At 45.0% G+C, this 23132-nt stretch overlaps 1 protein-coding gene across 1 annotated transcript in view; it reads right to left on the minus strand.

The window, feature by feature from the left end:
* The window catches only part of LOC139566160 (A disintegrin and metalloproteinase with thrombospondin motifs 5), a 29635-nt gene extending 11323 nt beyond the window's left edge, over positions 1–18312 (minus strand). The window contains exons 1-4 of the mRNA XM_071387125.1: positions 16721–18312; positions 4563–4695; positions 3808–3975; positions 3136–3419 (exon numbers count right to left, since the gene is read on the minus strand). Coding sequence (XP_071243226.1) covers positions 3136–3419; positions 3808–3975; positions 4563–4695; positions 16721–17815 — 1680 coding nt within the window. The 5' untranslated portion in view covers positions 17816–18312. The remainder of the gene's footprint in view (positions 1–3135; positions 3420–3807; positions 3976–4562; positions 4696–16720) is intronic.
* Between the last annotated feature and the right edge of the window lie 4820 nt (positions 18313–23132).

Below are 23132 nucleotides of genomic sequence, written 5' to 3' on the forward strand. Positions count from 1 at the left end.
GCCTGACATATCATTAGTGTCAATAGCCACAAGTCTAAATATGAATAACCAAAACATATACAGTAGGCTTTGTATATTCTGTTGAGAGTGATTCTGGTGGGATGTCTCTTTTAAAATATTTCAAAATGAAGTGACACTCTTACACTGTAACTCTAATAGAACGAACGTTTTTTTTTAACGTACCGCTTCGACACAAAGACAACCGAAATGGCGGTGACGATTAAAGTATAGTGAAAAGTTGAAAAGACTCAAACAGAATCAGCCGGCTAAGAGAACAGTCTGAGAGGAGGGTAAACACACAGGCACGCCCACATACAAAATAAACATTATTTCCCTCCTTCTCCGACCTGCCAATAATACACACAGACACTCCTCTAGTAATCTTGTATCAAATCAAATTCAATGGAATTAGATTAATTGAGAGTCTGTGACAGTAAAGACCAAATAAATGACAATGTGCAGTAAACGTTACGGAAACCTTCTAATTCTTTCCAACTCTCTCCTACCCTCCCTCTACACGGAGTGTACAAAACATTAAGGACACCTTGTATATGTAAAGACAATATTAAATCAAGAATAGTCTGATGAGTGACAATATTAGCCTATCACTTGTGAATGCTATATTATCACTTGTGAATGATGCCCAGCTTAAGGCAAGAAAGACTTCTTAAAATCATAGTCACACACCTCATGTAGCCTAGACCATAGGCCTATATGTTATGATAAGGCTTGTATCAAGACACTAAAGTGGCCAAATAACTTCTTAAAATGAAGCACATTAATCTGCTTTACAACGGGTGTGGAGCCTAACTGGCATACACATTGCAGCACGTGAGATTCAAGTTTAGGGAATAACTTTTTCACCATAAAAATGCACCTTTATAATAATAGCATTACATGCATAATCGCACTTGCAGTCACTATTGAGAATGGTGATTTCCAGCTAATGGAAAATTCATACTTATAGCCTACTGCCGTGTGCACATTGCTGCGCTTATAATGTGAAGAAATAGCCTCATAGTTTATCAACATTTTAAGCTAAATGTTCTGATCTGTTGCGTCAGGCTCATTGCTTAAAACAGGTATTTTTTATTCTAGTGCTTGTATTAATTAGGGATCTATTGCGTCCCACAATTGTCTCAGACTATGTTTGGAATATTTATTTCTTGCACAGAATAGGTCAACTTTTGTACTATGGGGGATAGTAGATGGACATAGGCTAGTGCTTTTGCTGTTCATTAGGCATAATCATCTTGGTGGCTGACGAAAAGTAAATGTGGACAGGTCTTCCAATATCTTCAATATGCTCCTCGGAATTAGATAAGGATGTGTGCAGTTGCATCCCCCAATGTGTCTGTCTTTACTTGTAGCCTGTGAGAAAGACCCAATCACGTGAGAGCCATGTGAGTAAGAGGTGCTTCGTGTCGCAGCAGGGAGAAGGGAATTATAATTATTATATTCAGCCCAAGGGCACAATGGTCACCGGCCGCAAAAGGCATGGACTTTTTTAGGGAGCATTACGGCCACACAAAAGGGAAGCAGCTGGGAAATTTGAGGCACTATCAAGTGCTTGTTAGATTGTGAATGAGAGACTGATGAAGTGTGTACAGCCTGCCATAAAAAACAAAGCAGAGCTCATGCCTTTCATGCAACTTAGAATGTATTAAAAATCAAAACATATAGCCCAACATTTGTATCACAACTAAAGTTACATAAATAACTCTAAATTAAGCATATAGGAGTATCTGTTTCTTTGTTAACCGCTCCACACAGAATATAGCCGCATGTGCGCACTCCCTGAAATCTTTCGGGGGGGAAATATAATTTCTATTTTATTCAGGTATTTTCAATTTTATTCTTTTTACTACAAAATGATATAAAATACTGCCACGGAATTCTAAGCAAATCTTGTCTGCTAAATGAACTAGTGTAGCCCACAGTCATATGGCATAGACAGATCAGGACAACTCAGAGTATGCTATTCTGTTCTTCTGAAATAGAAAACATTTTATTCATATCATGTTTCTTTAGACCTGTCTAAAATAAATAATGGATTTATTGTGACGGTGTAGCCTATTTTACATGGATTAATTAGACTTAAAATGTAGATGTTCCAAAGGTCTGCATCAGTGGTTTTTAGGCTATGCGTGGAAGCTAGGAGAAGCTAAATGTGTTTATGGTAATTAACGGTCAATTACCATGAGACCATCAGTTATTTGCTTGACAATCACCGGCTGACAAAATTTCATGACCGCCACAGCCCTATGCCTGGCCAATACTAACATACCCCGTTCAAAGGCACTTAAATCTTTCGTCTTGCCCAGTCACCCTCTGAATGACACATGTACACAATCCATGTCTCAATTGTCTCAAGGCTTAAAAATTGTTCTTTAAAATTGTCTCATCCCCTTCATCTACACTGATTGAAGTGGATTTAACAGGTGATATCAATAAGGGATCATAGCTTTCACCTGGATTCACCTGGTCAATCTATGTCATTGAAAGAGCAGGTGTCCTTAATGTTTTGTACACTCAGTATATATCTCCTGTGGCTCTTGTCCACACTTTCACCCAACTCCATCCCTGCCTCCCATTCTCTCTGTCCCTCTCTCTACACTCCCTCCCTCATTCCTTCTCTCCTTGTTTTATAGTGTCTCTCATTGCTATTGTTGACACTCTCACCCTACCCCACAGTCCACCCGCCCCCCTCTCTCTCCCACCATTCCTCTTACCAAGTAGTATAAGTTGAGAGACTTGTCTATGTTGTCACCCTATTGGGCAGGAGGTAGCCTAGTGGTTATAGCGTTGGGTGAGTAATCGAAAGGTCGCTGGTTTGAATACCTGAGCCGACAAAGTGAAAATCTGTCGATTGCATGCCTATGTGTGTTTGCATGCATGCTTGTGTCTCCGTGTGTGTGTGTGTGTGTTGAGCCTCCCATACCCTCTCTCAACACTCTTCCTCTCCTTCCCATCCCCTCCTTTCCTCCCTCCCTCCTTCCCTCTCTAGAGAATAATACATAATAATAAAGTAGCACTCTGCTCTTTCACTATCTTCCACTCTGTCTATGCTGTCAGCCTATTGCGTTGTTGCTTCCCATTCCCTCCCTCCCTCCCTCCCTCCCTCCCTTTCCTTACCGAGTAGTGTCTCTTGCGGGTCTTGTCCACGCACTTGCCCTGGAGGCAGATGCGACCCTTGCCACACGGCGTGCCCTCCACAGCGGGCAGCTTCTTGGTCAGGCACACCATCTGCCCCTGGCGTATCACTGCGCACCACAGGCGGGCGCACACGTCCATGCCCGGGCAGACCGTGTACTCAGGTCCAAACGCCAGGCGGCATTGGCGCACAGCGTCGTAGCTCTGGCCGGGCAGCTCCTCTGAGCCGAGCAGGGGCTGGCGAGGGGGGTCCAGGAGACACTCGGCTGTAGAGGGGGAGAGGGGTGGACATGGTCCAATGCCAAAGGCTGTTTGTCTGGTTTGTCAATCCTCCGATCATTCTAATCTGCCACTCGATAGGTGTGAAGGGACATTGGATTATATTTGGCAAAGACAACAGCACATGAACTATGTACAGTAGGTGAGCCCAACCCTCATTGTTTAACCAAGTAAGTCATTGAGGTATTCGCCTGACTTTTAAAATAAAGACTTGGTTACTTCCCTAACCATTAGTTCAGGGCTAGTCAACTCTAGGCCTGGAGTGCCAAAATACTTTCATTCTCTCCTCTCCGCTCTCCTCTTCTCACCCCCCTCTATCCTATCCTGACATTCTTCCCTGCTCTCCCCCCCTCATCCCCCGTCTTCATTTCTTACCGTTGCCATCGTCAAAGAAGTCAGTGATGGTAGCTGAGGTGCAGCGGCTCCAGGGTTTGGAGGCGTCGATGGAGGTCAGGATGGACGACATCAGACGCTTGTCCGCGCTGGCCCCGAAACGCTCTTCGCAGAACTTGGAGTCGTCGTGAGACAGGCCCAGCAAGTGACCTTTGGTTCACAGACAGAGAGACGGACAGGCAGGCAGACAGATATACAAATCATTTTTTGGGGGGTGTTACACAGCGAGTATTGTGTTCTTGAGAGTGTGTATTTGTATTTGTATTTATGAAGAATCTCTTCCTGGAGTCCAAAAAGAAATAAAACAGTACAACATACAACACATTATTACACCACGACTCTACCATCACATATCTACAATACAAAACGTATCATACCACAACACAACAATATTACAACATTACAATGTACGTGTGTTAGTGTGTGTTTGTGTCTCTTCAGTCAGCTTCGTTCCATAACCTGTAGTTGTATCTGTTTTCCAAATCAGATTTGACTGGAACAGAGATCCATGTAGTCATGGTTCTATGTAGTACTGTGTGTTTTCCAGATTCTGCTCTGGATTTGGGGACTGCGAAGAGACCTCAGGTGACAGTGATAGCAATAGAGTTTTGATGTGTGTTTGCATGTGCTTACGTACATGAAACAAACGTGTGGGAATGTGAGTGTGTATGCATGTACTGGCAGGTAATTGAGTGTGTGTGTGTCTGTTTGTATGCAGGCGTGTGAGCGGTGCCCACCTATCTCGTGTGCCACGGTGAAGGCGGCATGGAGTCCGTCGTCCTCTATGACGGCACAGCTCCTCTCTGGTGTACAGATGGTGCCAACGTCGGCCATGCCCAGTGTGTCACACGAGTGGTGCCCACACAGGTCCTATACAGGGGGCACAAGCAAACAGGTTCGTGGAAAGGGTGATATTACATAAAAATACCTGCCTGCACATTATAAATATTGCTTTACTTTGTCCATCACCTGAGATTGAATGTATGTATCATGTTAAATGTTGATTTTAAAGTTAGTGTAAAGTAAGGGCACACACATATACTGTAGAACTCACACATACACATCAGAACACAGACAATGCAAGGACAAGCTGGATAGTTTACAGATGAGAAATGAGAGAAGATCAGACCTTATTTTGACCCATATTTTGTTGATGCTATTCAGTTCTCTATTTCTGCTCTTTCTTTCCTCTCTCTGTTCTCTTTCTCTCTCCAATCCTTGTTTCTCTCTCTCTCTCTTAGATACAGAGCACTGTGTATTGACCAGTGTTCCAGCTCCCACACAGATCTATACAGATGATGCCCAGAGGGCTTGAAGCTACTCTGCTGTGTAAAGGAATCAATCAGTCAATCAAACACTGTGTCCCTATGCCATCGACTGTCTCGTTCTCCGAAACACACACACACACACACGGAGACACAAGCATGCATGCACACACACATAGGCATGCAAGTATGCACACACAAACACACACACTCTCACAGTATACATACAGTGTGTACATTATTAACTGTAAAAGTGCACGTGTCATCTATGAATGAGATAAGGGCGGACACACACACTCCTCTCCACTCCACCCACCACCCCAGGCTCCCCTCCCACACACACCCTGGGGACAGGATGAATTCCCTGTTAAGTGATGTTGACAGGCCCGCTGTGCCATGTGTGAGAGACTCTCTGGGGTGTGTATTTACTCGTCTCGGATGAAACACTTTAGGAACAAGCCCGTCTATGTTCTGTTCTGGGCTCTCCAACACATGACCAACAGGGGGGAACGCCTCATACACTCACTCCAGACACAAACTCTGGCAGTGTCCGAAATGACACCCTATTCCCTACATAGTGCACTACTTTTGACCAGGGTCCATAGGGCCATCAGTGCCATTTCGGCCGTAGCTCTAGTGCGGTACCCTATTTACCCTATATAGTGAACTACTTAGGGCTCTGGTCAAAAATAATGCACTATGTAGGGAATAGGGTGCCATTTTGGACACCTTTTTTCTTTAGACAGAGACTCTTCAAAGAGAAAGTCCCCTACATACTAAAGGAGAGATAAAAACAGTCAAATACAGTCCAGTCTGATTCCATTCCACTAAATGCATTGTGTTGGTCATTGTTAAGATTTTGCCCCCTGATGTGTGTTTAGATGGGAGAGAATAGACATGACATGTTTTGAACTCCTTGTTGTCACTATCAGATGAACTAGCCAATCGGGAGGGACAATGAAGAAAGGGTTAATCTCCCTAGCCAATCGGGAGGGACATTGTAGAAACCAACATGTTCACCATAGATGTGTTGGTTTGACAATTTCTTACTTCCTAGCTGTCCCCGTCTCTCTTTCTCTCTCTCTCACTCTCTTTTGTTCACTTGAACTTGTTGTCCCTAACTCTCTCTGCCCACTGCCCTTACACTCTGTCCCCTTCTCTCTCATGTTCCCCGTCTTGCTCACTTTCACTCTCTGTCCGTCTCTCTTTTCTTCTCCTCTCCCTCCCGCTCTCCAGTGCGTTTCCAGCTTGGTATTTCCCTTTTATCCTAAGGGGCTTTCACAGACATATGAGAGGGTGAGCGAGAGAAAGAAAGAAAGAGGGCGGGTGAGAAAGCGAGAGCAAGAGAAATACAGTTATGGAATCAGACACCTGGGGAAAGGGATGGGAGGATGGAGGAAATTAAACGAGAGGAGGAAAGAATGGAGGGAATGGGCCGTTATGGAAACATTGAGAAAAACAACCTCCGGTGGAAAGGTATTTAGGTCAGTAGACGATCATATAAGAAGCCTGAGTGTGTGTGTGTCTGTGTGTGAGAAAGAGAGCCAGGGTGTGTTTGTGTTTGCCTGTACATGTACATGTGTACGTGTGTGTGTGTTTGTGTGTGAGTCTCGGGTCAACCGGGGAACACACCCTGGCTGCGTTCGAAAAACACACTGCCACTCTGAGTAAAGGAGAGTGTCAATCACAGACACACACTGTCAGTTTGTGGCATTAGCGCGCATGCACACACACACCGCTAATACTGTATCGTGGAGAGAGTCCAGAGAGACTAACCACAACAACTTGTCACTCAAAAATCAGCGTCAACAATGTAAGTGTCAACTAACCGTGAAATGAATGGCCTGCCAATCATCGGTGAGAGTGACATTAGCCTATTAAATGGCAATCGTACTAGGCTAGAGCCCACCCTTAAAAGTTTTCCTGGTCAGGCCCTGACAAAACTCCTGGCCCAGTGACCTATGTCACACATCTAAGAGGCTACCTTCATCCAATAACCTGGTAGTATCCTTCATATTCAACCATATCAGCCTATCAGAGAGACTGTGATCGTCATTCCAGAGGTAGGATGTAAAAAGGTTTCATCCTAGAGCAGCAATTCTACTCTGAGATGCCCGGTGAATATCATCCCAGACCTTAACTGCTAGCTGATCATTTCAGTTCATGGCGTTGTTTTGTCTACTAAACGAATCAGACAGCGACAGACAGACCCCCTTCCAAAACGTCCATATGTCCATACTCTATCATTCCTACTCCAGTGCACATGCGCACATTCTATCGTGTGCCGTGGAGAACTGAGTATGTACGCACGTGTATTATTCGATTTGAGCAGAGTATGTCCTATGTGCTCTCCCGTCGCTTCTTCTCCTCGCTCATGTTTGTTGTGTGTATGTGTGAGTGTTTGTGTATACTGTGTGTATGGTGTGTGTCTGCTTAAGGGGTGTGTGTGTGTGTGTGTGCATGTGTGCGAACATGCGCGCATGTGTTTAAGGTGTGTGTTTCCCGGTCCTCTCCTCCCATAGGTAGGCCTATATCTCCTCTATTTGTTATAAGACTGGGGTATTTCACAGGTCCTATATTTCATGCCTATATAAACTCGGCCATTCAACTTTCGACCCATCACTCGGTACACGTGACTGGTAAGGAACATCTTGTTACATGCCATAGCTGCCTAGGAAGAGTGTGCGATAGGCTACTCTGCCTCACAGATTATGAATTCACTTTTCAGACCCGGCAACTGCATAAGGTGGTTGTGTGTTTTGTATATAAAGTGACAATGACCTAGGTGTTAATGGTTTGAGCAAAGCCACGGGGCTGCGCCCCAACGGTTGGTCTGTTTGTCTGGTGAAACTAACAGGGACATCTGCAGGGTACTGTACTTTAACATAGAGACATCAATAATTGAACTTCTCATTATGAATAAGAGGGCGGATCTGATCCTAGATCAGTAGTCCTACTTTGGGACGTTTGGCGAATACGTGCCCTTAACCTTCGACAGACACGTAAACCTTCAGCAAAAACGGAGATGTAGCCTAACGTTTCTATGCTTTCTTTGCTCTCTGCAGTCACACTCGTCTCGTTCTCAGAGTCCTCGCTCTGTCCCTCTCTCCCTGTCTCTTCCTCAGAGTAAACACCCAATCTTGCTCCCTCGCTTTCTTTCTCTGTGTCCTCTCTCTATCACTCTACCCCCCGCTGTCCTAGTGCATGAGGGAACAATCAAAGTAAGAGACTACAATAAACATGATCATCTCGAGGATGTAATATTTATGGTGAATATTTCCATGCTGCATATTCATGTAATTAATTATGTTTTCGTGGCTATTTCAAGTGGATTATTTCTGGGCTCTTTCTGTCTCTCATTATGTCAGGGTTCCTTAACTGGCGGCTCACGGGACAATTTTATTTGGCCTCCCAAGTTTTCTGAGCAGAAAACTCTATAGTGTTTTTTTTAATTACATTTGCTATTGTTGGACATAGACTGTAAAAACACCAGCAAATCAACTCCAAGTGATTTCAATTTTGGAAATCTGTTTCAAAGTACTCTCACACATAATTGAGAGATATATGTGATCGTATACAAATGTAAGCAAGGTTTGAAAGGATTATGTTTCAGTCAAATATTATATCTGTTTGGGCTTCTTGCAGTTCATTTGCAGTCTACAAATTATTTGTAATTATGTCCCGGCCCCCTGAACATCCGCTCCGGAAGAAAATAGGCCCGCGGCTGAATCTAGTCAATGATCCCTGCTCTATGTTCTGTCAGTAGAGAGCTCTTCTCCTCACAGTGAGGCTTTGTTTAATGTCCCGGTCCCTGGCGAGAGCAGTCATGCGTCGGGTCACACTGTGACGTAACACCTAATAATCACACACACACAGGCACGAACACACACAAGCGCATGCACGCACCCACAACTGCACACGCATACAAATGACAAATGCATACACACACTGAGTCCCCTCAATGTGTCTCTTGTTCTGTCGCGGTGCGGCATGCACAGAGCCCGGTGACACTGGCACGAGGGTCAGCTCACTCAGGACCACGGGGATGTTGGGACCGGAGTAATTGGACCCATGCATGAATAACCCCATGTTCCAATAAACTCCCCCCCTCTACGTCACCAAAGAATGGATGGGTCTTGTCTCTGACTGTGAGAATACAGTCTGCTGAGGGATTTGACTTCCATTGAATGAGCGTGACTCACCCAAGCTACGACATTAACTTCTTTGATGACAAGCTACAGCAATGAGAGACAAATGAATGGAAGGGTTGCGTTTTAAAGATACAGTGATCTGACACTACAGCCAATCATGGAATCAAGAGTTCAAATCCTATCGGCTGAGGGGGTTCACTGACCTTTGACCTTTTGATAAGTCATGACCCACTCCAAACACCTTGCAGGTGTTATCATGTTGTTATGCTATGGAGTTGTTACGTTGTTATTACCTGTCACTTGCCCCTGGGTAGTGCCAGTGCCAGGTATCTCCGTGCCCATTTTGCCAGCCACTGTGCCAACCATGCCACACAGAGGGAAAGCACTGCCAAGTGGGTGGGAAGTCCATGCCCATGCAGGTGGTGGTGGTAATAGTTGGCACACCGTTGCTCTGCCTACCTACCAAGCCCAGGTATGCTCACGTGGCACTGCCAACAGGATCCACCAGGGCGCCGGGGCCAAAAAAAAGTAACCTCGGTATTCCCTGGTATTTGGAGCCGTCTCCAGCACACAAAAAACCTTGCATGACTTAGTTACACGTACCACAATCCTGAGGCAAGAAAGATACCTGACACCTCAACCACAGCCGACGGACCAAGAAACCACACCAGAGGGGTGAAAAATGCAGAGATTTTAGTGGGTTTGAGATGTGTGTGTGTGTGTTAAACGCAGGCAGATCGCTCAAGATTGACTTAGAAATTGGAGGTCTGTCCATGTCCTCAGGACATCCGGAAATACCTTCACAACCGGCCACTAGGGGCAACAGTGAGCACTATTACCATCATAATCCCATGATTTGGATCCGTAGGTCATATATTCAATCCCTGTGGTAGACACAAATTTTAATTGTTTTTATTTAATTTACTTTTAACCCTTAACCATTCGGAATAAAGGCCTAAACTTTATGTTTTAACCCTATCCAAAACCGTAACCCTTAACTTCAAATGTTATGTTTGCAGAAATGAAAAGATGCTGAGCAGGAGGAGTCAACACAGTGTGCCAAAAACAATTAGAAATGTGATGTTTGGAGAAATGTGAATATAGGTCAGAATCTGAAGTCAAATTGGCAAAAGCATGAGCTCTTGTATAAAAGGAGTGTGGTCTTGGTCAATGTAGGCTATTGGTTTTCAGAGGGGTAACATAAAATGTCGAGAAGACGGCGCAGGAGAAGATGGCTGACATTTTACATTCTCCTAACCGATTGTGTTTTTATGTTCGTTTTTTTCTAACTTATTATTTTCACTTATTTTGTACATAATGTTGCTGCTACCGTCTCTTATGATCGAAAATAACTTCTGGACATCAGAACAGCAATTACTCACCACGAACTGGCAGAAGCTTTTTCCTTTAACGAGTCCGACGAGCCTGATGTGAACGACATATTGCTTTCCCGGGAACAGGTCCAAATCCCCGTCATTTGCGTGAAGAGACGACGGAGAAAAAGAGGACGGAGGTTGGGCTCCCTTCTGAGAATTCGTAGGCGATCTAATAAACACCCCCCTGCCTTCCGTTCTACTAGCTAAAGTGCAATCATTGGAAAATAAAATATAGACGACCTACGAGGAAGATTAAACTCCCAACGGGACATTAAAAACTGTAATATCTTATGCTTCACGGAGTCGTAACTGAACGATGACATTATCAACATACAGCTGGCTGGTTATACGCTGTATCGGCAGGATAGAACAGCGGTGTCTAGTAAGACAAGGGGTGGCGGACTATGCATATATGTAAACAACAGCTGGTGCATGATATCTAAGGAAGTCTCAAGGTTTTGCTCGTCTGAGGTAGAGTATCGCATGATAAGCTGTAGACCACACTATCTACCTAGCGAGTATTTTTCGTAGCTGTCTGGAACTGCTGGAACTAAGAACGCACTCAATGAGCTGTATTCCGCCATAAGCAAACAGGAAAACGCTCATCCAGAGGCGGCCCTCCTAGTAACCGGGGACTTTAATGCGGGGAAACTTAAATCCGTTTTACCTCATTTCTATCAGCATGTTAAATGTGCAACCAGAGGGGAAAAAAAACTTTAGACCACCTTTACTCCACACACAGAGACGCGTACAAAGCTCTCTCTCTCGCCCTCCATTTGGCAAATCTGACCATAATTCTATCCTCCTAATTCCTCCTAATTCCTGCTTACAAGCCAAAATTAAAGCAGGAAGCACCAGTGACTCGATCAATAAAAAAGTGGTCAGATGAAACAGATACAGCTACAGGACTGTTTTGCTAGCACAGACTGGAATATGTTCCGGGATTCTTCCTATGGCATTGAGGAGACACCACATCAGTCATTGCCTTCATCAATAAGTGCATTGATGATGTCGTCCCCACAGTGAACGTACGTACATACCCCAACCAGAAGCAATGGATTACAGGCAACAATCCGCAGTGAGCTAAATGCTAGAGCCGCCGTTTTCAAGGAGCGTGACTCTAACACGGAAGCTTGTAAGAAATCCTGCTATGCACTCCGACGAACCATCAAACAGGCAAAGTGTCAATACAGGACTAAGATCGAATCGTACTACACCGGCTCCGACGCTCGTCGGATGTGGCAGGGCTTGCAAACCATTACAGACTACAAAGGATGGCACAGCCGAGAGCTGCCCAGTGACACGAGCCTACCTGAGGTGTACTGCGAGCATGCGCTGACCTATCTGCCTACCGACCCGTAGCACTCACGTCTGTAGCCATGAAGTGCTTTGAGGCTGGCAATGGCTCACATCAACACCATTATCCCAGAAACCCTAGACCCACTCCAATTTGCATACCACCCACACAGATCCACAGATGACGCAATTGCACTCCACACTGCCATTTCCCACCTGGACAAAAGGAACACCTATGCGAAAATGCCATTCATTGACTACAGCTCAGCGTTCAACACCATAGTGCCCTCAAAGCTCATCAATAAGCTAAGGACCCTGGGACTAAACACCTCCCTCTGCAACTTGATCCTGGACTTCCTGACGGGCCACCCCTAGGTGGTAAGGGTAGGTAACAACACATCCGCCACGCTGATCCTCAACACAGGGGCCCCTCAGGGGTGCATGCTCAGTCCCCTCCTGTACTCCATGTTCACTCATGACTGCACGGCCAGGCACGACTCCAACACCATCATTAAGTTTGCCGATCACACAACAGTGGTAGATCATGATCACCGACAACAACGAGACAGCCAATAGAGAGGAGGTCAAAGACCTGGTCCATGTGGTGCCAGGACAACAACCTCTCCCTCAACGTGATCAAGATGAAGGAGATGACTGTGGACTACAGGAAAAGGAGGACCGAGCACGCCCCCATTCTCATCGACGGGGCTGTAGTGGCGCAGGTTGAGAGCTTCAAGTTCCTTGGGGTCCACATCACCAACATGGTCCAAGCACACCAAGACAGTCATGAAGAGAACACGACAAAACCTATTCCCCCTCAGGAGACTGAAAATATTTGGCATGGGTCCTCAGATCCTCAAAGTTCTACAGCTGCACCATCGAGAGCATCCTGACTGGTTGCATCACTGCCAGGTATGGCAACTGCTCGGCCTCCGACCGGAAGGCACTACAGAGGGTAGTGAGTACGGCCCAGTACATCACTGGGGCCAAGCTTCCTGCCATCCAGGCGGTGTCAGAGGAAGGCCGTAAAAATTGTCAAAAGACTCCAGCCACCCTAATCATAGACTGTTCTCTCTGCTACCGCATGGCAAGCGGTACTGGAGCGCCAAGTCTAGGTACAAGTGGCTTCTAAACAGCTTCTATCCAACAAGCCATAAGACTCCTGAATAAAGGTCGACCGATTATGATTTTTCAACGCCGATACCGATACCGATTACTGGAGGACCAAAAATGCCAATACCTATTAATCGGACGATTTTTAAAATGTATTTGTAATGATGACAATTACAACAATACTGAATGAACACTTATTTTAACTTAATATAATACATCAATAAAATCAATTTAGCCTCAAATAAATAATGAAACATGTTCAATTTGGTTTAAATAATACAAAAACAAAGTGTTGGAGAAGAAAAGAAAAGTGCAATATGTGCCATGTAAGAAAGCTAACGTTGAAGTTCCTTGCTCAGAACATGAGAACATATGAAAGCTGGTGGTTCCTTTTAACATGAGTCTTCAATATCCCCAAGTAAGAAGTTTTAGGTTGTAGTTGTTATAGGAATTATAGGACTAATTCTCTCTATACGATTTGTATTTCATATACCTTTGACTATTGGATGTTCTTATAGGCACTTTAGTATTGCCAGTGTAACAGTGTAGCTTCCGTCCCTCTCCTCGCTCCTACCTGGGCTCGAAACAGGAACACATCGACAACATCCACCCTCGAAGCAGCGTTACCCATCGCTCCACAAAAGCTGCGGCCCTTGCAGAGCAAGGGGAACAACTACTCCAAGTCTCAGAGCGAGTGACGTTTGAAACGCTATTAGCGCGCACCCCGCTAACTAGCTAGCCATTTCACATCGGTTACACCAGCCTAATCTCGGGAGTTGATAGGCTTGAAGTCATAAACAGCTGAGCTGCTGGCAAAACGCACAAAAGTGCTGTTTGAATGAATGCTTATAAGCTTGCTGGTGCCTACCATCGCTCAGTCAGACTGCTCTATCAAATCATAGACTTAATTATAACATAATAACACACAGAAACACGAGCCTTAGGTCATTAATACGGTCAAATCCGGAAACTATCATCTCGAAAACAAAAGATTTATTCTTTCAGTGAAATACAGAACCGTTCCGTATTTTATCTAACGGGTGGCTAAATATTCCTGTTACATTGCACAACCTTCAATGTTATGTCATAATTACGTAAAAGTCTGGCAAATTAGTTCGCAACGAGCCAGGCGGTCCAAACTGTTGCATATACCCTGACACTGTGTGCAATGAACGCAAGAGAAGTGACACAATTTAATCTGGTTAACATTGCCTGCTAACCTGGATTTCTTTTAGCTAAATATGCAGGTTTAAAAATATATACTTCTGTCTATTGATTTTAAGAAAGGCGTTGATGTTTATGGTTAGGTACAGTCGTTCACAATGATTGTGCTTTTTTCGCAAATGCGCTTTTGTTAAATCATCCCCCGTTTGGTGAAGTTGGCTGTCTTTGTTAGAAAGAAATAGTCTTCACACAGTTCGCAACGAGCCAGGCAACTGCTGCATATACCCTGACTCTGTTGCAAGAGAAGTGACACAAAGAAATTTGTGTTAGCAGGCAATATGAACTAAATATGCAGGTTTAAAAATATATACTTGTGTATTGATTTTAAGAAAGGCATTGATGTTTATGGTTAGGTATCTTTTTCGCCAATCCGCACCGCATCGATTATATGCAACGCAGGACACGCTAGATAAACTAGTAATATCATCAACCATGTGTAGTTAACTAGTGATTATGATTGATTGATTGTTTTTTATGAGATAAGTTTAATGCTAGCTAGCAACTTACCTTGGCTTCTTACTGCATTCGCGTAACAGGCAGGCTCCTCGTGGAGTGCAATGAGAGGCAGGTGGTTAGAGCGTTGGACTAGTTAACCGTAAGGTTGCAAGATTGAATCCCCGAGCTGACATGGTAAAAATCTGTCGGTCTGCCCCTGAACAAGGCAGTTAACCTACTATTCCTAGGCCGTCATTGAAAATAAGAATGTGTTCTTAATTGATTTGCCAAGTTAAATAAAAGGTGTAAAAAAATATATAAAAAATTAAAAATACATTTTTTTTTAAATCGGCAAAATCGGTGTCCAAAACTGAGCAAGAGGACAAGTACATTAGAGTGTCTAGTTTGAGAAGACACCTCACACGTCCTCAACTGGCAGCTTCATTAAATAGTACCCACAAAACACCAGTCTCAACGTCAACAGTGAAGAGGCGACTCCGGGATGCTGGCCTTCTAGGCAGAGTTGCAAAGAAAAAAAGCCATATCTCAGACTGGCCAATAAAAATAAATGATTAAGACTGGTGTTTTGAAATGATTAAGACTGGTGTTTTGCGGGTACTATTTAATGAAGCTGCCAGTTGAGGACTTGTGAGGAGTCCGTTTCTCAAACTAGACACTCTAATGTACTTGTCCTCTTGCTCAGTTGTGCACCGGGGCCTCCCACTCCTCTTTCTATTCTGGTTAGAGACCGTTTGCGCTGTTCTGTGAAGGGAGTAGTACACAGCATTGTACGAGATCTTCAGTTTCTTGGCAATTTCTCGCATGGAATAGCCTTCATTTTTCAGAACAAGAATAGACTGACGAGTTTCACAAGAAAGTTCTTTGTTTCTGACCATTTTGAGCCCAAAAATCAAACTCACAAATGCTGATGCTCCAGATACTCAACTAGTCTAAAGAAGGCCAGTTTTATTGCTTCTTTAGTCAGTACACAGTTTTCAGCGGTGCTAACATAATTGCAAAAGGGTTTTCTAATGATCAATTAGCCTTTTAAAATGATAAACTTGGATTAGCTAACACTACGTGCTATTGGAACACAGGAGTGACTTTGCTGATAATGGACCTCTGTGCGCCTATGTAGATATTCCATAAAAAAATCTGCCATTTCCAGCTACAATAGTCATTTACAAGATTAACAATGTCTACACTGTATTTCTGATCAATTTGATGTTATTTTAATGGACAAAAAAACGTGATTTTCTTTAAAAAACAAAGACAATTCTAAGTGACCCCAAACTTTTGAATGGTAGTGTATGTGTTTGCTTTTTTGACAGTCCCAGCTCTGCTCAGAGAAAAAAATGTAGGAGGGGGAAAAAGAAAAAGAAAACGGGAAGGAAAAAATTAAGGGAAAAAAAACTTAAGGCTGAAGGCTGGCTGCGGTTTCCAGTTGAGAGTAACATTCTGAACTCTAACCAGCAGCTGATTTCAACTACATCCCTTCAACCGTGGAAGAATGTGCGTGCGCAGCGGGTGCGATAGATCACACGGGCTCGAGACATTGGTTGTCAGGGGACTGGGAGAGTCAGACAAGAGGCTGCCCATAAAAACACCAGCGGAGGAAACGCAATTTTTTAGGGTTGTTATAAGACACGCGCGAGAGCCCACACAGAGGAGGGAGGCTGACAGACAGAGAGAAATAGAGAGAGTGACGCACAATCACTCAAATTGGAAACACTAAACCGAAGCAGATTTCTGCTTGATAACAACAATGTAAATAACATAGTTAGGGCCAAATGACTCCCCCGAATAACAGGTACGAGTACAGAAACGGTCTGTCACGCAAGCAGTACCATAACAACAACACACACCGACGTCATGCTTGGCGTAACACCTCAGTGTGAAATGCGCTCTAGTCCAGTGAGTGGGAAGGGATGGACCTGGCGCGCAGTGGTATGTGTTTTGTCAGCCAAGTGATGGGGGGTGGGGGGGGGGGGGTGGGGGTGAGAGTCGGACTCTGTGGTTTTGTTTGTTTGTTTACCTGCCTGGTGAAGAGGATGGCGGCGTCGTGGTGGTGCTGGTTGTCATCGTCCAGTGGGTTCTGCTGGTTCTGCCACTTGCAGAAGCTCTTGAGGGTGGCGGCTGCGTTCTTGGACACCTCCAGCCCCTTCTCCTTCTCCGTGACCATGGTCACCTTCACAACGGACAGACGGATGGGATTCTCGATGCTGGCATGGCCGTACAACTTGGAAGCGATGGAGGCCAGCGTGAGCAGGTAGTGGTGCAGGTCCTTGCCGTACTTCTTGGACATGGACTCATCGGCGACCAGCAGGAGCTCCACGTGCCTTGCGCGCGAAACCGACCTCTTGCGCCGACTTCCCAGTGAGGGTGGAGAGGCAGGTTTGGACAACTGTGTCCACCATCTTCTGCCTTGCGCTCTGCTGCGCTCCTCGCCCCTGTCCAGGGTGACACCATGCCGGTCGCGTTTCCCGTTCCCTCGACCCTTACGCCGGTGTTTCCTCGATGCATCCATGCGCCCGCGCCCTTCCTTGGTCCCACAGCTCTCGCTCACAGGCATGGCTTCGAAGCTGAAGCTCTCCCGCGTGAAGTAGTGGAGCGCGCTCTCCGCATCCTTGTCAACCAGCGAACGCACGTCGTTATCGTGTCCCTTGGTTCGGATGAGAAGTGTGATTGTGTAGCGTGCGTGTTTCAAAGCGAAAAATCCCTCTAGACCCCCACCACAGAGGCTGAAAACCGCCAGGGACTCGGGGTTGGAGTCCACAGTTCCCCGGTAAACACACTCCCGGTGCAGAGGCGCGGCGCCTTCTCCCGCCCCCATCAGGGCCATCACATATTTTGGACTGGAGTGATGTGACAAAATTGACTCATCCCTCTCCATATCTAACTGAAACCTTCTCCCATCCATGTAGAGTAGGTAACCAACCTTCCCACCCCCATGGTAAATCCGATCGACGGTCCGTACAACACCCTCTTGTGCAGGTGGAGCGAAAGCCCTGAAAGTGGTGAGACCGGCGGCGAGCACAGCATCGCAGTCAGTATGCATCTCCACGATGCACAGCAAAAGAATGCGAAACACCAACATGACTCCAGCAAAAGCACAAAAGACACGGGTCATCTTTACCCCAAAACAAGCAGTGCACGGCGAAACATTTATATTCCAACTAAAACAATAATGAAAACGAAGAACAAACAATTTTCAGAACAGGTCCCATTTGAATGCGCATGATCTCGATATCCAGAATTGCAATGAAAAGTGTAAAAACGCAGAAAAATTAAGGAATCGGAGGGAATGGAAGAAAATAGCGAAGATGGAAGAAAGGAGCAGCGGAGAACACGGCTTGAGGACCGAGCTGAACTTGGAGAACAAAACACAAAAGTTTCCTCTTAATAGAGGAGAGAGAAAAAGTCCTGCCCCTTTGCACTCACTCGCCACTCCACCCCCCTCGTCTCTCTCCCTGCTGCGTTCTCGTGTCTGCAGAAATCAAAGCAAAGTCAAGTGCTGGAGGCTTCCCGAGTCTGCCGCCCCACCCAACTCCACTTTTTGGTCCTGTCCCCGGCGCCCGAGACGCAAACAGGAGAGTAAAGGAGGACTAGAACAATGCATTTTTCAATAGTCACCCATATCTTCAGCATTCCCACTAGTTGGGACAGAAAGAGCGTGGCATTCGGTCTGTGTGCGTTTTTAAGCGCGCGAGCGTGTGTGTAGTCTAAATATGAGCGCGCGCAAGGGTTCAATTCGAAGGGGTCATCCCTCAAAATCTTCTTCCTTTGTGAGATAAAAAAAAAAAGACACTCGTGTTTTGGAAGGAGATATAACAAAACGTGCTGTCATTTACAGTCACATGGAGTGCTATGTCATTTGCAGTCACTCTATGGACTGCTATGGAAAACCAGCGCTGTGCTACAACGCTCCAGCTACCCCAGTCGCCCGCGGGTTTAGCCTACTCTGTACAGAATAACGGCTATTGTGTGCTGGGAGCAGTGGCATTCACTCTGGTGATGTGTGGCTCTATTGGAGCTCAATTCACTCAAGCGTGACATCATCACTACTAGCAGCCACACAATGTCAACAATAACAACAACACCAGCCACCACCACAACTCATAAGCTCCCGCTCTTGTTATAGTTAAATAAAGGTTACCTTTTTTTATTTTATATAGTAGGCCAAATAAAAAACAGCACTCTTTATCTCAGCATTCGAATGCGTGTATTTAACACTTGTCTGTTATTTTTAAACTTCCTAAGTGTGGCTCTTTTAATAATTGAAGGGGCAACTGTAACAGTGGGCTGGAGAGTGTCTGAAGTCTTAACTGTACAACTGTAGAGATGGATAATTTATGGCATTTTCAGAATAGAAGTTCTCACAGTTCAACTGTCTCAAAAAGCGTGTGTGTATTCACAGTGCTGAGAACACGTGTTTCTCTTTGTGTGCGGGAGGAATTTCTTCAGAATCCTGATGTTAAATAGTCGCTGTCGTGTCTTCTTCACCACGGTGACCATGTGGTTTGGCCATTTCCACTCCTCTGAGATGTGTACGCTGAGGAACTTGACGTTTTTGACCGCCTCCACGGCAGCCCCGTTGATGAGGATGGGGGCGTGGCCAGCTTGGTTCCTCCTGAAGTCCACAATCAGTTCCTTTGTTTTACTGATGTTGAGGGAGAGGTGGTTTACCTAGCACCATGCCATCAAAATGCCTACTTCCTCCCTGTAGGCCGTCTCGTCGTTTTTAGTAATCAGGCCTACTACTCTCGTGTCATCAGCGAACTTGATAATGGAGTGGGAACTGTGTGAGGCCATGCAGTCATGGGGTATACAAGGAGTACAGGAGGGGACTGAGGATGCACTCTTGTGGGGCACCCTTGTTAAGAATCAGAGTCAAAATCAAATCAAATTTTATTGGTCACATACACGTGTTTAGCAGATGTTATTGCAGGTGTAGCGAAATGCTTGTGCTTCTAGTTCCGACAGTGCAGCAATATCTAACATGTAATATCTAGCAATTTCACAACATATACCCTATACACACAAATCTAAGTAAAGGAATGGAATTAAGAATATATAAATATATGGATGAGCAATGTCAGAGCGGCATAGACTAAAATACAGTAGAATAGTATAGAATACAGTATATACATATGAGATGAGTAATGCAAGATATGGAAACATTATTAAAGTGAAATTATTCAAGTGACTAGTGTTCCATTTATTAAAGTGGCCAATGATTTCAAGTCTGTGTATGTAGACAGCAGCCTCTCTGGGCTGTTTAACAGTCTGATGGCCTTGAGAAGCTGTTTTTCAGTCTCTCGGGCCCAGTTTTGACGCACCTTTACTGACCTCGCCTTCTGTATGATAACGGTGAGAACAGGCAGTGGCTCGGGTGGTTGTTGTCCTTGATTATCTTTTTGGCCTTCCTGTGACATCGGGTGCTGTAGGTGTCCTGGAGGGCAGGTAGTTTGCCCCCGGTGATGCGTTATGCAGACCGCACCACCCTCTGGAGAGCCCTGTGGTTGTGGGCGGTGCAGTTGCCGTACCAGGCAGTGATACAGCCCGACAGGATGCTCTCAATTGTGCATCTGTAAAAGTTTGTGAGGGTTTTAGGTAATAAGCCAAATTTCTTCAGCCTCCTGAGGTTGAAGACGGGCTGTTATGCCTTCTTCACCACACTGTCTGTGTGGGTGGACCATTTCAGTTTGTCAATAATGTGTACGCTGAGGAACTTAAAACTTTCCACCTTCTCCACTGCTGTCCCGATGATGTGGATCGGGGGGTGCTCCCTCTGCTGTTTCCTGAAGTCCACGATCATCGCCTTTGTTTTGTTGACGTTGAGTCAGAGGTTATTTTCCTGGCACCACACCCCCTGAGCCCTCACCTACTCTCTGTAGGCTGTCTCGTCGATGTTGCTAATCAAGCCTACTACTGTTGTGTCATCTGCAAACTTGATGATTGAGTTGGAGGCGTGCTTGACCACGCAGTCATGGGTGAACAGGGAGTATAGGAGGGGGCTGAGCACACACCCTTGTGGGGCCCCAGTGTTGAGGATCAGCGAAGTGGAGGTGTTGTTTCCTACCTTCACCATCTGGGGACGACACGTCAGGAAGTCCAGGACCCAGTTGCACAGGGCGGGGTTCAGACCCAGGGCCTCGAGCTTAATGATGAGCTTGGAGGGTACTATGGTGTTGAATGCTGAGCTATAGTCAATAAACAGCATTCTTAGATAGGTATTCCTCTTGTCCAGATGGGATAGGGCAGTGTGATGGCGATTGCATCGTCAGTGGACCTATTGGTGTGGTAAGCGAATTGAAGTGGGTCTAGGCCTGACCGGTAAGGAAAGGTTATGTTGCTTACCTTCACCACCTGGTAGCGGCCCTTCATGAAGTCCAGGACCCAGTTGCATAGGGAGGAGTTCAGTCCCAGGTCTGTGAGGAGGGACTGTTTTGGGACTGTCAGTGTGTGTGTCTTGGCAATTGATTGTGTCTTCAGGGAAGTGTGTGTGTGCCAGGGGTGTCATGCCTGTGTGTTTGGAGAGAGCTGAGGCATACATAGCAGTCTAGGGCCAAACTCTCAAAGGGGAAGTGTGACTCCTCATGCGTCTCCAGCACTGTGTTTATTTGTTAGTTTACTGGTGGCTGAGTCACAGAACAGTGTTTTCCCATAGGAGCCATCAAAATACACAGAGAGGGAGGGAGATATGGAAACTTCCTTCTGTTTAGCTGTAAACACCCACGCAAGCACGCACGCACCCATACACACACGCACACACACACAGTGTTGTACAACTAACCTTGTGGGGACACACAATTCAGTCCCATTCAAAATTCTATTTTCCCCTAACTCCTAACCGTAAACTTAACCCTAACCTTATCCCTAAAACTAACCCTAGCTCCTAACACTAAACCTAATTCTAACGTTAACATTAATTCTAACCTTAACCCTAAACCCCCTAGAAATAGCATTTGACCTTGTGGGCATTGGTGGAAAAAGTACTGGTTCAATAGGGTCTGGTTCGGCGGATGATTGGATGGCTTTTAAACGTCTTTGAAATATGGGTGTGGCTATTATCTGAAAATTGAAATCTACTTCGGATAATTGAAATAATCCTTCCTAATTTTGGCAAGTAGTGAAAGTTTTGGAGTGCAAAAAAGATACACAGCTTCCCAAACAATTGTTGGTAGACACACAGATTGTAAGTGAGAGAACCTCCATTCTGAAAGCCTTAAATCAGCATTTTAGATGCAGGCAGATTATTTGAAAAGGACAAAGGTATAAATGAACCCCCTATGAATTTACCTGACACCCCTGTGCACTCCTTCGCTAGGTTCTCCTTTTCATCCTTCTCTGTTTCAGAAGTGCGTAAAGCCCTGAAAGAAATGTATAGAAAAAAATCTCCTGGCCCTGATGAACTAGACCCCCGCTTCCTACGCTGCTGACATCATTGCTCCCCCTTAAACATGTATTTTTAACCTTACGCTTGACGTTAAGGAAATCCCCCAATTTATTGAAATCTGCTTTTGTACTGCCTCTCCTGAAAGGTGGAGATCCTTCGCTACTTGACAACTATCGTCCCATATCAAAATTGTCTGTACTATCAAAAGGTACTGGAGTCCTTAGTTCGCAGCTGAAGGCCTACCTCCACGAAAACAACATCTTAAATGGAATGCAATCAGGCTTTAGGTCTGGCCACAGCACTGTTTCAGCAAAATTGAATGTTTTAAATGTGTCTGTCTTTATTGATTTGTCGAAGGCATTTGACACCGTGGACCATGCTGTGTTGCTGCAAAGGTTAAAAAGTTGTGGAATTACTTGTCATGCTCTAGATTGGTTTATAAATTACCTATTAACTCGAACACAATGTGTAATGGCGGATGGTTGAAAATCTGAGTCCATAGAGGTGTGCTCAGGTGTTCCGCAAGGTTCTATTTTGGGCCCACTGTTGTTCATTTTGTTTATCAACAACATTGTGGATCTTATTGAAACAGTTGATGTTCATTTTTATGCAGATGATACTGTTCTTTATTCAAGTGGTAGTAGTTTATCTTTAGCTTTTGAAAATTCCCAAAGAGCATTTAACATCATACAACAGAATCGGTATGATTTGAAGCTGGTTCTGAATTTGGGTAAAACAAAATGCATGGTATTTTCAAATGCAAGGTATGTCACTAATGTCATTGCTACATTGGCTGGACATGCTGTAGACCAAGTCAAAGTGTACAAATATTTGGGTGTGTGGGTTGATGACTAGCTGAGCTTCACTGTTCATGTGGAGAACTTGATAAGGAAGCTCAAGCTGAGAATAGGTTTTAATTACCGGCAAAAGGCTTGTTTTTCTCTGGAGGCCAGGAAGAAGCTGGTACTATGTACATTACTGGCAGTTTTATATTTTAGTGATGTTATATACAATTGAAGTCGGAAGTTTACATACACCTTAGCCAAAT

The sequence above is a fragment of the Salvelinus alpinus genome, chromosome 38 (assembly GCF_045679555.1).
Source record: "Salvelinus alpinus chromosome 38, SLU_Salpinus.1, whole genome shotgun sequence".
In the NCBI taxonomy this organism is placed as follows: domain Eukaryota; kingdom Metazoa; phylum Chordata; class Actinopteri; order Salmoniformes; family Salmonidae; genus Salvelinus; species Salvelinus alpinus.